Source organism: Saccopteryx bilineata, chromosome 4 (assembly GCF_036850765.1).
Source record: "Saccopteryx bilineata isolate mSacBil1 chromosome 4, mSacBil1_pri_phased_curated, whole genome shotgun sequence".
In the NCBI taxonomy this organism is placed as follows: Eukaryota; Metazoa; Chordata; class Mammalia; order Chiroptera; family Emballonuridae; genus Saccopteryx; species Saccopteryx bilineata.
Window position 1 is genome coordinate 78,373,693 of NC_089493.1, and position 15,368 is coordinate 78,389,060.

The window sequence follows — 15,368 nt, forward strand, 5'->3', positions numbered from 1 at the left end:
AACCATAAAAATCCTAGAGTAATACATAGGCTGTAAAATCTCGGAAATTTTTAAAATTGATTTTAATTTATTGTGTTTACATAGATTCTAGTGTCGCCCCGAATGCATCCCCCCTCCCCTGTATTCCCCTCAACATCCTTCTTGCCCCACTCCGCATAGAGACATCCCCCATTCCCTTCAGGTTTATCCCATCCTTCATCCCCTTTTCCTCTGTCCTCTTTTCCTCTGGTCCCTTTGATCCCTCTTCTGTCTCAATTTCGTTTCTCAGTTCACTTTGTTCATTGGATTCCTCAAATGAATGAGGTCATATGATATATTTCTTTTACTGCCTGGCTTTTTCACTTAACACAATAGTTTCCAGGTCCATCCATGTTGTTGCAAAAGGTAAGATTTTCTTCTCTTTCATGGCCCCATAGTATTCCATTACATATATGTACCACAGCTTTTTAATCCACTCATCCACTGACGGACACTTGGGCTGTTTTCAGATTTTCACTATTGTGAACAATGCTGCCATAAACATGGGGGTGCATTTCAACTTTTGAATCAGTGATATGGTGTTCTTGGGATATATTCCTTAAAGTGGGATGGCTGGGTCAAAAGGCCGTTCTATTTTTAATTTTTTGAGGAATCTCCATACTGTTTTCCAAAGTGGCTGCACCAGTCTGCATTCCCACCAGCAATGCAGAAGGGTTCCCTTTTCTCCACATCCTCGCCAGCACTTATTATATTGTTTTGTTAATGTGTGCCATTCTGACAGGTGTGAGGTGTATCTCACTGTGGTTTTAATTTGCATTTCTCTAAAGATTAGTGATGTTGAACATTTTTTCATCTGTCTATTGGCCATCTGTATGTCCTCTTTGGAGAAGTGTCTATTCATTTCTTTTGCCCATTTTTTGATTGGATAGTTTATCTTCCTAGTGTTGAGTTTTACAAGTTCTTTATAAATTTTGGTTATTAACCCCTTATCAGACGTATTGTCGAATATGTTCTCCCATTGTGTAGTTTGTCTTTTTATTCTGTTCATATTGTCTTTAGCTGTGCAAAAGCTTTTTAGTTTGATATAGTCCCATTTGTTTATCCTGTCTTTTATTTCACTTGCCCGTGGAGATAAATCAGCAAATATATTGCTGCGAGAAATGTTGGAGAGCTTACTGCCTATGTTTTCTTCTAAGAGGCTTAAGGTTTCATGACTTACATTTAAGTCTTTTATCCATTTTGAGTTTATTTTTGTGAATGGTGTAAGTTTCATTTTTTTGCAGGTAACTATTCCATTTTCCAAACATCATTTGTTAAAGAGACTGTCTTTACTCCATTGTATGCTCTTACCTCCTTTATCAAATATCAATTGTCCATATAGGTGTGGGTTTATTTCTGGGTTCTCTGTTCTGTTCCATTGATCTATATGCCTGTTCTTATGCCAGTACCAGGCTGTTTTGAGTACAGTGGCCTTGTAGTATAACTTGGAAGTGATATCTCCCACTTTATTCTTTTTTTTCAAGATTGCTACAGCTATTCGTGTTCTTTTTGGTTTCATATAAATTTTTGGAATATGTATTGTAAATTTTTGAAGTATGTCATTGGTATCTTTATTGGTATTGCATTAAATTTATAAATTTCTTTAGGTAATGTAGACATTTTAATGTTTATTCTTCCTATCCATGAACACGGTATATGCTTCCACTTGTTTGTATATTCCGTGATTTCTTTTATCAGTGTTTTATAATTTTCCAAGTACAAGCCTTTAATCTCCTTGGTTAAATTTACTCTTAGGTACTTTGTTTCTTTAATTTCTCTTTCTGACAGTTCATTGTTGGTGTATAAAAATACCTCTGATTTCTGAGTATTAATTTTATATCCTGCCACTTTGCTGAATTCATTTATCAGGTCCAGTAGTTTTTTGACTGAGACTTTAGGGTTTTCTATGTACAGTATCATATCATCAGCAATTAATGATAGTTTTACTTCTTTTCCAATTTGGATGCCTTTTATTTCTCCTTCTTGTCTGATTGCTGTGTTTAGGACTTCCAGAACTATGTTGAATAAGAGTGGTGAAAGGGGGCACCCGTGCCTTGTTTCTGATCTTAAGGGAATAGTATTTAATTTTTGCCCACTGAGCATGATGTTGGCTATGGGTTGGTCATAGATGGCCTTTATCATGTTGAGGTATGTTCCCTGTATTCCCACTTTGCTGTGAGTTTTGATCACGAGTTGGTGCTGGATTTTATCAAATACTTTTTCTACATCTATTGAAATTATCATGTGGTTTTTTTCCTTCCTTTTGTTTATGTGATGGATCACATTGATTGATTTGCGAATATTGTATCAGCCTTGCCTTCCCAGAATAAATCCTACTTGACCATGATGTATGATTTTTTTCATATTTTGCTGGATCCGATTTGCTAATATTTTGTTGAGGATTTTAACATCTATATTCATCAGGGATATTTGCCTATAATTTTATTTCTTTGTGTTGTCTTTGCTTGGTTTTGGAATCAGAATTATGCTTGCCTCATAAAAGGAGTTTGGGAGTCTTCCTTCCTCTTGAATTTTTTTAAATAGCTTGAGAAAGATAGGAGTTAGTTCTTCTTTGAATATTCACCTGTGAAGCCATCTGGCCCAGGGCTTTTGTTTGTTGGGAGTCTTTTGATAACTGTTTCAATCTCATTTGTTGTAATCAGTCTGTTTAGGTTTTCTAATTCTTCCAGATTGATTTTTGAAAGATTATATGTTTCAAGGAATTTGTCCATTTCACCTAGGTTGTCTAATTTTTTGGCATACTGTTCTTCATAGTATTTTCTTACAATCCTTTGTATTTCTGTTGTGTCAGTTGTTATTTCTTCGCTCTCATTTCTAATTTTATTTATTTGAGTCCTCTCTCTTTTTTTCTTAGTGAGTCTGGTTAAAGGTTCATCTATCTTGTTTACCTTTTCAAAGAACCAGCTCTTGGTTTCATTGGTCCTGTGTGTTGTTTTTTTTTAGCCTCTATGTCATTTCTTTCCAGTCTGATCTTTATTATTTCCTTCCTTCTACTTCCTCTAGGTATTACTTGCTGTTCTTTTTCTAGTTTTATATATATATATATATTTTTTTTTTTTTGCATTTTTCCGAAGCCAGAAATGGGGAGGCAGTCAGACAGACTCCTGCATGCGCCCAACCGGGATCCACCTGGCACGCCCACCAGGGGGCGATGCTCTGCCCATCCGGGGCATCGCTCTGTTGCAACCAGAGCCACTCTAGTGCCTGAGGCAGAGGCCACAGAGCCATCCTCAGTGCCCGGGCCAACTTTGCTCCAATGGAGCCTTGGCTGTGGGAGAGGAAGAGAGAGACAGAGAGGAAGGAGAGGGGGAAGGGTGGAGAAGCAAATTGGTGCTTCTCCTGTGTGCCCTGGCTGAGAATCGAACCTGGGACTCCTGCATGCCAGGCTGACACTCTACCACTGAGCCAACTGGCCAAGGCCTCTAGTTCTTTTAGATGCAGGGTTAAGTTGTTGATTTGAGCTTTTTCTTGCTTCTGAAAGTATGCCTGTAGTGCTATGAACTTCCCTCTCAGACTGCTTTTGCTGTGTCCCATAAATTTTGAGTTGTATGCTCATTATCATTCATTTCTAGGTATTTTTTTATTTCTTCTTTGATCTCATTGTTAACCTATTCATTGTTTAATAACATACTATTTAGTTTCCAAGTGTTTTGAGTATTTTTCAGTTTTAGTTGATTTTTAGTTTCATGACATTGTGATCAGAGAAGATGCTTGATATGATTTCAATCTTCTTAAATTTATTGAGACCCCTTTTGTGCCCTAACATGTCTATCCTAGAGAATGTACCATGAGTGCTTGAAAAAAATGTATATTCTTCTGCTTTATGGTGAAAGGTTCTGAAGATATCTATTAAATCCAGTTGATCTAGTGTGTCCTTTAAGTCTGCTGTTTCTTTGTTAATTTTCTTTCTTGAGGATCTATCTAGTGATGTTAGTGGGGTATTGAAATCTTCTACTATTATAGTATTGCTGTTGATCTCGCTCTTTATATCCATCAAAATCTGCTTTATATATTTAGGTGCTCCTATATTAGGTGAATAGATATTTACAATGGTTATATCTTCCTATTGGATTGCTCCCTTTATCATTATGTAGTGATCTTCTTTATTTCTTACTATAGGCTTTGTTTTAAAGTCTATTTTGTCAAATATAAGTATTGCTACCCCAGCTTTTTTTTCCATTTCCATTTGCATGAAATATTTTTTTCCAACCTTTTACTTTCAGTCTATGTGTATCTTTGGTTTTGAGGTGGGTCTTTTGTAGACAGCATATGTGAAGGTCTTGTTTCTTATTCATGCACCTACCCTATGTCTTTTGATTGGATCATTTAAGCCATTTACATTTAAGGTTACTATTGATGTGTAGTTGTTTATTGCCATTTTATTCTTTAAAGCTACATTGTTCTTTTACTATATTATTTTCCCCCTTTGTTCTGTTTACAGCAGGCCCCTTAACATTTCTTGCAGCGTTGGTTTGGTTGTAATGAATTTCTTGAGGGTTTTTTTTTTTTTTTTTTGTCTGGGAAGCTTTTAATTTCTCCTTCAACTATAAATGATAGCCTTACTGGGTAAAGAAGTCTTGGTTGTAGGCTCTTGTTCTGTATTACTTTGAATATTTCTTGCCATTCCCTTCTGGCTTCAAGTGTTTCTGTTGAGAAGTCAGATGTCATCCTTATGGGGGCTCCTCTGTAGGTAATAAACTGCTTTTCTCTGACAGCTTTTAGTATTCTTTATCTCTTAGCTTTGGTATTTTAATTATGAGGTGTCTTGGTGTAGATTTTTTTTGGTTTCTCTTTAATGGAATTCTCTGTGCTTCTGGAACCTGTGTGACTTTTTCCTGCATCAGTTTAGGGAAGTTTTCAGCTATGATTTCTTCGGACAAAGTCTATATCCCTTGTTCTTTCTCTTCTTCTTCAGAAACCCATATGATGCGGTTATTTCTCTTCATGTTGTCACAGAGCCCTCTTAGAGTTTCCTTAGACTTTTTGAGTCTCTTTTATTTTGTTGCTCTGCTTTTGTGCCTTTGTTTATCTTGTCCTCTATCTTGCTCATTCAGTCCTTAGCTTCATCCATTCTGCTTTTAATTCCTTCCATTGTGGTCTTCATTTCTGATATTGTATTTGTCATTTCTGATTCTTTTTTATTATTTCAATGTTTTTTTCTATACTTGCTATCTCTTTATGTAGGTGCTTGTTATGTCCATCTGTTATTGTTCTACGGTCTTTGAGCATCCTAACAATCATTATTTTAAACTCTGCATCCGGTAACATGGTTATATTGGACTCATTTAAGTCCTTTTCTGGCAATTTCTCTTCATTCATTTGGGTTGCATTTCTCTGCCTTCCCATTTTACCTATGTGTAAGAAGTGTGTGGCCACAGGAGTCCAATGGGTGTGGCCTCTGTGTTCCCTAGGTGTGGTCTGTATGCAGGCCCACCACCCCCTGTTGTTGTCTCTGGCATTTTGGTCTGGGTGTTGCTGGTGCCGGCTTGCTGGGCAGTCTCTATGGTTTCTGCCTCTCCTCTATGGGTGGAGCTGTGTTCACATTCCCCACCCCCATGGGCCCAGCTGCGCCCCTGTGCCCTGTTGGGGCTGCAAGCCACAGCACCACGGTGTAGGACTACACACCTATGTTCAGCCATGGGTCTTTGCCGTTTTCCTGGCTTCTGCCCCGCCCTCACATGCAGAGATGTGCTCTCCATCAGACTGTAAGCCCGGCTCCCCAGGCATTGCTGCTTTCTTGCGCTGGGTTACAAGCCCCAGCTCTGCTGGTGGAGCTGCGTGCCCAAGCTCAGCTGCGGGTATCTGTTGGTTCCCTGTCTTTCGCCCCACCAGGGCTGTGTTCTCACACCGGGCCACAAACCCCGGTTCCACAGGCTGAGCTGTGTGCCTCACTCAGCCACGGGTAACCACGGGTTCCCTGGCTTTCAGGCTTTCGCCCTGACCCCGCAGCTGGGAGTGCAGTTGGATCACTCTTGCTCCCCCCCCCCCAGACATGGGTAGGGCTGCTTTTGTGTACTCCTTTTCCTCCACAGCTGCTGGGCAAGACTGAGCTCCTGCCAGGCCTCAGCCATGGCCAGCCCTGCTTCTGCCCCCACTGACAGAACCACGGTTCTGTGTCTGGCCGCTGCTGCTGCCCGACTTTCAGCTAGCATTCAGCAGTGTGGGTGGAACAATGCAGCTCAGACCTATCACTCAATACTTTATCTCTAAAGGCCCCCTCATTCTAAGCAACTCTGCTCTGAGTGCTACAGGAGAGGTTCTGTTTGGCTGGGGTCCTACTTCCCTTTGCTGGTATTGCTGGTTCCAGGGGAAATATTCACTTCAGATTTGGGGAGTGACTCAGCCCAGAGTTTAGGGTGGCTGTCCCTCAAAGTGTTTTTCCCTGTGCCTCCTAGATTACACTCTCTTCCTGCTACTCCAGTCCTCTCATCTCTCCTTGACCCGCAGAGCCCCAGGTGAGTGGTTGTGAAAGAGGTTTTCTGTGCCATCCCTTTAAGAAGAATCCTGGGTCTGAGAAATCTATCTCTTTCTTACAAACAGTGTCCTGGCTTGTTTTACCGCTAAATTCTGTCTGTAAGCCTCTTCTAGGCTCTGGGGATGCAGGTGGGGCTTTATTCCTGAGGCCCAGGACCCTCCCCTCTCCACTAAACTCACTTCCTACCACGCTAGTCCCTCCGTGCTGCCGCTCGCTCAGGGGAGCTGGGCAGCCCTCTCCATGTTTCCACTTTTCCTATCAGTCTCAGTGTGTCTTCTTCACTGATCCTTGGTTAAAGAGTCTTCTTAGTTTAGTCCATAGTTGGTTTTTCTAGGTGATGGTTTTTAAAATTAAGTTGTAATCCACTTTGGTTTTGGGAGGTGGAAGTTGGTATGTCCACCTATTCCATCGTCTCGGACATTTCTTGTACAATATTTTTTCTTATATTTATATATTGCCTCAGGCAAGGGAAACACAAGACAATATAAACAAGTGGGACTTCATCAAACTAAAATAACTGCGCAGGCCCTGGCTGGTTGGCTCAGTGGTAGAGTGTCGACCTGGCATGCAGGAGTCCCGGGTTCGATTCCCAGCTGGGGCACACAGGAGAGGCGCCCATCTGCTTCTCCACCCCTCCCCCTCTCCTTCCTCTCTATCTCTTTCTTCCCCTCCCGCAGCTGAGGCTCCATTGGAGCAAGGTTGGTCTGGGTGCTGAGGATGGCTCTATGGTCTCTGCCTCAGGAGCTAGAATGGCTCTGGTTGCAACGGAGCGACGCCCCAGATGGGCAGAGCATCGCCCCCTGGTGGGTGTGCTGGGTGGATCCCGGTTGGGCGCATGCGGGAGTCTGTCTGACTGCCTCCCCATTTCCAACGTCAGAAAAATACAATAAATAAATAAATAACTGCACAGCAAAGGAAGCCATCAATAAAATTAAAAGACAACACACTGAATGGGAGAACATATTTGCCGAAACATCTGATAAGGGCTTAAGATACAAAATTTATAAGGAACTTGTAAAACTCAATATCAGAAAAACAATCCAATTAAGAAATGAGCAAATGGCCTTGGCCAGTTGGTTTAGTGGATAGAGCATTGGCCTGGTGTATGAATGTCTCAGGTCCAATTTCTGGTCAGGGCACATAAGAAAAGCAACCATCTGCTTCTCTCTCCTCCCTATCCCCCTTTTCTACTTCTTTCTCTCCTATAGCCAGTGGCTCAGTTGGTTCAAGCATGGGCCCTGGGCACTGAGGATTGTTCAGTTGGTCGAGCACATCAATGTCAGGCACTAAAAATAGCTCAATTAATTTGAGCATCAGCCCCAGATGGGCTGTTGGGTGCATCCCAGTCAGGGCACATGTGGGAGTCTATTTCACTATCTCCCCACCTCTCATTTAAAAACAAGGAAAGAAAAAAAAAAACAAGGAAAGAAAAGAAGAAAAAAAATGGGCAAAGGAACTGAATAAACACTTCTCCAGAGGAGACATATAGATGGCCAATAGAAACATAAAAAGATGTTCATTGTCACTAATCATTAGCAAAATGCAAATTAAAATGACAATGAAGTACCACCTCACACCTGTCAGAATGGTTGTCATCAATAAATCACCAAAGAACAAATGTTCGCAAGGATATGCAGAAAAAGGAACCCTTGTGCACTGTTGGTTAAAATGCAAATTGGTGCAGCCACTGTGGAAAGCAGCATGGAGTTAGCTCCAAAAAAAAAGGGACTTCCTAATGACCCAGTAATTCCACTTCTGGGAATTTATCCAGAGGGACCCAAAACACTAATTTGAACGAATATATACACCTCTGTGTTCATTACAACGTTAAGGAGGGGGTCAAGTCTATTGAGAGTAGATAAATAATTGAGGAAGATCATTCTCCAAGAGAGATTTGGGTGCTGTTAGTAAGGAGGAATGAATGCTGGATAGTTAATCAATTATAGTAAATACTTTGTAAACAGATTATCTCACTTAATTCTCTCAATAGTTCTTTTGACCAAACAAACTTGCTCAAAGTTTCATAATTATTAAGTTGCAGAGTTGAGATTTAATTCTTAAGTTAATGCTTTATTTCCCTTTCCATAGAAATGACAAGGTTGCAGGTTCAATTCCTGGTCAGGGCAAACAGGAAGCAACCAATGAATGCACGATTGAGAGGAACAACAAATGAATGCTCCCCTTCCCTCTCCTTTCTCTTTTCCTTCCTCTCTCTCAAAAAACAAAAACAAAACAAATTCTGGGGCTGGAGGAATTAAAGAGAGGACATTTCTAGTGATCTTACAGAAATAAAAAGTATTATAATAAAGAAATATGGACTATATGACAATAAATTAAATAACTTACATGAAATGGACAAATTCCTAGAAAGATATAACCTATGGAAACTGACTTATGAAGAAATAGGAAATCTGAATAGACATACAATGGGTAAGGATGATTTGATTTTGGATGGTAGGCACACAATGCAGTATACAGATCGTGTATCATAGAAAAGGCATACTTAAAATCTATATGATATTGATCAGCTGACTCAGTGGTAGAGTGTTGGCCTGGTGTGTGGAAGTCCCGGGTTTGATTCCCAGTCAGGGTACACAGGAGAAGCACCCATCTGCTTCTCCACCCATCCCCCTTCCCCTCTCTTTCTCTCTCTCTCTCTCTCTCTCTCTCTTTCTCCTACTCCCTCTGCCTCATTTTCTTTGTCTCTCTCTCTCTTGTCCCCTCCCACAGCCTGGCTCAAATGGTTTGAGCAATTTGGCCCTGGGTGCTGAGGAATGCTCCATGGCCTTGTCTCAAGTGCTGAAATAGCTTGATTGCCAAGCAATGAAGCAACCGCCTCAGATGGGCAGAGCATCGCCCTGTACAGGGCTTACTGGATGGATCCTGATAGGGATGCATACAGGAATCTGTCTCTGCCTCCCTGCCTCTTGCTTCTCACTTAATAAATAAATAAATCGATATGATCTTACTAATGAATACTACCTCAATTTAAAAAAGAGAATAAAAAATTAAAATTAACAATAAATTACAAAATTTTATAATAATAAAAACACCTACCCATTGTTGAAAGTCCGGCCTGGATGACTTCACTGCTGAATTCTAAAAACATTTAAAGGAAGATTAATGCCAATTTTTAAAAACAGACTCTTCCAAAAAATACAGAAAAGGAGGGAACTTTTCCTGATTCATTCTATGAGACTAGTATTACTCTGATACCAAAAACAGTCAAAGATATTAAAAGGAAACTACAAACCAATGTCTCTTATGAATATAGATGCAAATATCCTTAGCAACATATAAAAAAGAATTCAGCAACATATAGAAAAGATTATTGACCATGAGTAAGTGGAATTTATCTCTGGAATTCCAAGTTGGCTCAAAATATGAAAATCAATATGATACACTGTATCAACAGAACAAATGACAAAAGCATCATGATTATGGTAGTATACACAGAAGGCCCATTTAATAAAAGTTAGTACCCCTCATGATAAAAATTCCAAACAAACTAGGAATAGAAAAGAACTTCCTTACCTGATAATGGACATCTATTAAAAAAAAAAAAAAGACTCATAGTTAATATGATAGAAGACTGGCTCTTTCCACCAAAGATAAGGAACATGACAAGGATTTCTACTTTTTGCCATGTTTCTTCAAGTCAAGAAAATGAAATAAAATGCACTCAGATTGGAAAGAAGTAAAGCTATCTCTAGTTATAGGTGACATGATCTTATATATAGTAAATCCTCGGGAATCCACTGAAAAAATTATTAGAACTTATAAACAAGTTCAGCAAGATTGTAGGATACAAGGTAAATATACAAAAATCATTTATATTACAAGACAGTGGCAATGAACAAGCCAAAAATGAAATTAACAGAACAATTTCATTTATAATAGCATCAAAAAGAATAAAACATGTAGGAATAAATTTAACAAAAGAAGTGCAAAACTTTTTTTCTGAAAATTACAAAGCAGTTGAAAAAAATAAAGAAGGTATAAATACATCAAAAGATATATTTGTAGATTGGAAGATAATATTATTGACATGGTCGTACTCCTGAAATTGATCTACAGATTGAACACAATGCCTACCAAAATCCTAGCTGGCTTCTAATGGACAAGCTGATTCTAAAATTAATATAGAATTGCAAGAGACCCTAGATAATCAAAACTGTTTTGAAAAAAGAACAATAGGCCCTGACTGGTTGACTCAGTGGATAGAACATTGGCCCAGCATGTGGATGTCCCAGATCGATCCCCTGACAGGGCACACATGAGAAGCAACCATCTGCTTCTCTTCCGTTTCTCTCTCTCTTCCCCTCTTGCAGCCAGTGGCTTGATTGGTTCTAGCGTTGACCCCAGGGGCTGAGGATAGCTTGGTTGATTCAAGCATTAGCCCAAACAGGTTGCTGGGTGGATCCTGGTTAGGGGGCTTGCAGGAGTCTGTCTTTGTATATCCCCTCCTCTCACTTTAGAAAAAAAAAAAAGAACAACAAAGTTGTAGTCTTAAACTTCCTGATTTCAAAACTTAGTATAAAGTGACAGTAATGAAGACATGGTACTAGCACAAGGATAGAATTATAGCTTCCTGATCAGGTCGTGGAGCGGTGGATAAGAGCATTGACCTGGGACGCTGAGGACCCAGGTTGAAATCTTGAGGTCACCAGCTTGAATGCAGGTGCGTTAATTTGAACCTTCCTCATCTTTTACCTGGAGTAGTGTATTAACCACCTAGTTGATCTCCCTGCCATAAATCAGCATGTAATGGTGATTAATGTTCTCTTTCCAAAACACAGCCCAAATCATGTAGCCCTCTTGCTTGAAAACCTTAGAACTAGCCCCTCCCCCACCATTATCTATAATAAGGAGTCAAATCTGAACTCCATGTGGCATACAAGACTTTAGCATCCATTTTATGTTTCAGTATGCCACCTTTTAACTGTTATCCAACCCTTTAACCTATTAACTCTTCTTTTTCTCTTTTTTTAATTAAATTTTAAAATTTATTATATATATTAACATGGATTCAAGTGCACCACTCAATATAACACCCTCAGCCCCCCACAATGTACCCCCATTGCCCCCCTCCCCAAATCCCCTCTGCCCTCTGAAATTTGCTGTCCTGTTATCTGTATCTGTGTTATATATATATATATATATATATATATATATATATATATATAATTTCACTAATCCCTTCAGCCTCTCTGATCCCATCCCCTCATCCCTCTTCCCTCTGACAGCTGTCCCTCTGCTCCCTGTGACCCCACTTCTGCCTCTATTCCATTCCTCAGTTCATATGTAAGTGAAATCATATGGTATTTGTCTTTCTCTGCCTGACTTATTTCACTTAACATAATAATCTCCAGGTCCATCCATGCCATTGCAAAAGGTAAGATTTTTTTCTTTTTCATGGCCTTAGAGTATTCCATTGTGTATATGTACCACAGCTTTTTTATCCACTCGTCCATTGATAGACACTTGGGCTGCTTCCAGATCCTGGCTATTGTAAACAATGCTGCAATAAACATGGGGGTGCATATCTTCTTTTCAATTAGTGTTTTGGGATTCTTAGCATATATTCCTAAAAGTGAGATAGCTAAGTCAAAAGGCAGTTCCAATTTTAATTTTTTGAGGATGCCATACTGTTTTTCACAGTGGCTGCACCAGTCTGCATTCCCACCAGCAGTACGGTAGGGTTCTCTTTTCTCCATACCCTCATCAGTACCTGTGGGGGTTTTTTTTGTTTTTCTTTTTTAAATTTTTTTTATTTATTTATTCATTTTAGAGAGGAGAGGGAGAGACAGAGAGAGAGAAAGGGGGGAGGAGCTGGAAGCATCAACTCCCATATGTGCCTTGACCAGGCAAGCCCAGATTTTGAACCAGCGACCTCAGCATTTCCAGGTCAACGCTTTATCCACTGCACCACCACAGGTCAGGCAGTACCTGTGTTTTGATTTGTTACTGAGAGCCATCCTGGCAGGTATGAGGAGGTATCTCATTGTGATTTTAAATTTCATTTCTCTGATGTTTAGTGACTTTGAATATTTTTTCATATGGCCATATGTATGTCCTCTTTGGCAATGTGTCTGTTCATCTTCCTGGTGTTGAGTTTTAGAAGTTCTTTATAAATTTTGGTTATTAACTCCTTATCAGATGTGTCAGCGAATATGTTCTCCCATTGTGCGGGTTGGTTTTTTGTTTTGTTAAAAAGTTTTTTAGTTTGATATAGTCCCGTTTATTTTGTCCTTTATTTCACTTGCCCATGAAGATACATTGGCAAGAATATTGCTACAAGAGATATTGGAGAGTTTATTGCCTGTGTTTTCATCCAAGATTTTTATGGTTTCATGATTTACATTTAAGTATTTTATCTATTTTTTTTTCTTTAGCTAGAGAGACAGAGAAGGGGACAGATAAGGGACAGACAGAAAGGGAAAGAAATGAGATGTGTTAACTCATAGTTGTAGCACCTTAGTTTTTCATTGATTGCTTTTTCATACGTGCCTTGACTAGGGCGGGGGGAAGCTCCAGCAGAGCCAGTGACCCCTTGTTCAAGCCAGCGACCTTTGGGCTCAAGCTGGTGACCATGGGATGTGTGATCCCATGCTCAAGCCAAAGACTCTGCACTCAAGCTGGTGGGCCTGTACTCAAGCCGGTGACCTTGGGGTTTCAAACCTGTGTCTTCAACATCTCAGGCTGACGCTTTATTCACTGCACCACCACCTGGTCAGGTTCTTTAAGGTTCTTAAAACAGGTTCTTTATATTCAATCATAAAATGCTATACAGAAAAACAAATTATTAATTTTTCAGAAGAGAAACTATAATATAATCTTTTCCACTGTTTTCTTTCTTTCTTTATCCAGGGAAAGACCATGTTTGTAGATTTATTGGCTGTGGAAGGAATGATCGCTTCAACTATGTGGTCATGCAGTTGCAGGTAGGTTGCCTTGAAAGTGTATCTTAAAATCTTACAGTTTTGATTCAGGTACCTAATTATAGTGGAAAAGAATAATAATAATGACATTCTTGATATCATCTCAGAAATGTTTTATATTATGCAGATGAAAATTTATTTAAACAGACTTGGTACAGATATTTCTAAAGATGGAAGGATTGTTCCTGTCAACTATTTGAGTTGATCCATATCATCACTGACTGTCATAATTGCAAAGTTTTCAGTTCACACATGGATTGCTGGATATAATGTGAGTCTTGCTCTCTCCCTGTCCCTTCCCTTTCTACCCATTGTTACTTTAAGGACTATAGTTTTCTGTTTATGTGTTCAAGTACCAACCTTAATTGCTTGAAAATGTAAATGTAAGCACTAGTTGAGATAGAGGAGAAATTCTATCCCTTTTTCTCTTTTCATTCTTTAACATTACTCTCTCTGTTCCCTGTCCTTTAGATGGAAATTGGAGGTGGGTTGGGGCAGCAGTAAGAGAAATTCAGAAGGCGAATATTGGAGTAATGATTGCAACAGGAAGGAGAGGGAAAACCATCACCTCTCTGATTCTACCTCTGCCCCTGAACACACATACCCCACACACCCCCCTTGATCTATAGCCATCCTCAACGTATAAAAGCGTTATTCAGCTTGCTGCCTAAGTTAAAGATCTCAAGGTTTCTTTTTCAGCTTTAGCAAAATTTGTTTTGGGCACATGGTTCTTTTATTTTTTCAACTTTACTACATAGCAGTGATTTCAGAGACATAGATCCTAGCCTAAGTGCTTCTTCTTTTCCTCAGAAGGCTTTTCTTGTTTCCATCAATTATCCTTCAGCACTTGATGTAGATTTAAAGATATTTATCTATGGACTTTAGCCTTAAAATCTTTGAGTCATGTGTTTTGCTATTTCTGGAGCCAGCCCAGGTTTATTTCTTGAGGCAGCTATTCCTGGACCTTTTTAGGTTATTAATATGGACCCTGCTTTTTCTCACTTTGGCCAATAATAATATTATAATTTTTATATTTTAAACTATGATATTATAACTTTAAACTATGATATATTGTTTTATTTTGGATTTAGAAACTTCTTATAGGACAGGTTGTATCTCCATTTTGCAAATGAAAAGGCTGAAGCTCAGGGAAGTTTGTGGTTGGCCTGAGACTGGTTACTTGATGGGTGTTAGGGCTTGGTGGAAGCCTGAGGCCGGTGTTCTTGGCACAATTAAAGAAAACTCTTCAGTTTTGTTCTTCGGTTACTAATAACTGGAGAATATGGACAGGAGCTTTTTCAAGACTGCAGAGTGCCTCTTGTCTTAGCACATGCTTGTTTTTATTTTATTTGCAATTACTTAAATCTCACTTTGGAAAATGAGAAGGCTCTTAGTCTGGGAAAACTAAGGAGGCTTGTAAATCAGGTAATGATAGCTTTTGTGGCCTTTGGCACTCCCCTGTGGACCCATCCAAGAACCTTTCCATTTGACTTGCATGCTATCCTTTTTCCTGTCATAAGAAAATTAGCCCTGAAAAGAAAAAAAAGAAAAAGAAAATTAGCCCACCACTAACCACCCCCATCTCTACATTTAGGGTTGTCTTGATTTGGGACAAGGTTCAAGTTAGTATAACTGTTAGTGGGTACTCTCTTGACATATTAAAGATTACTAGTAAGTTTCTCCCATATATTTTTATTAAAATTTATATGCTCAGACCAAGCTTCTCACTGACATTACTAATTTCTTCTAAAAACTGCAAATTCACAACAGTGTGGTGATTGCAGAGAAAGGAGGAAGGTAGAGGACATCATAGAGGGCATAAATAAAATAAAACGACCAAATTCATTATTCTTAGCTAAATTTTACTCTTTTCTTCCCAGCAATTCAATTATATAACACCTGCTTTAAAAGTT

The 15,368-nt window shown here is 39.3% G+C and overlaps 1 protein-coding gene across 3 annotated transcripts in view; it reads left to right on the forward strand.

Annotated features, from left to right (window-relative positions):
- Window positions 1-15,368, forward strand: part of TTBK2 (tau tubulin kinase 2) — a 205,336-nt gene that overhangs the window by 84,939 nt on the left and 105,029 nt on the right. For all 3 annotated transcript variants that reach the window (XM_066276907.1, XM_066276906.1, XM_066276908.1), the window contains one exon: window positions 13,385-13,458. In XM_066276907.1, coding sequence (XP_066133004.1) covers window positions 13,385-13,458 — 74 coding nt within the window. The remainder of the gene's footprint in view (window positions 1-13,384; window positions 13,459-15,368) is intronic.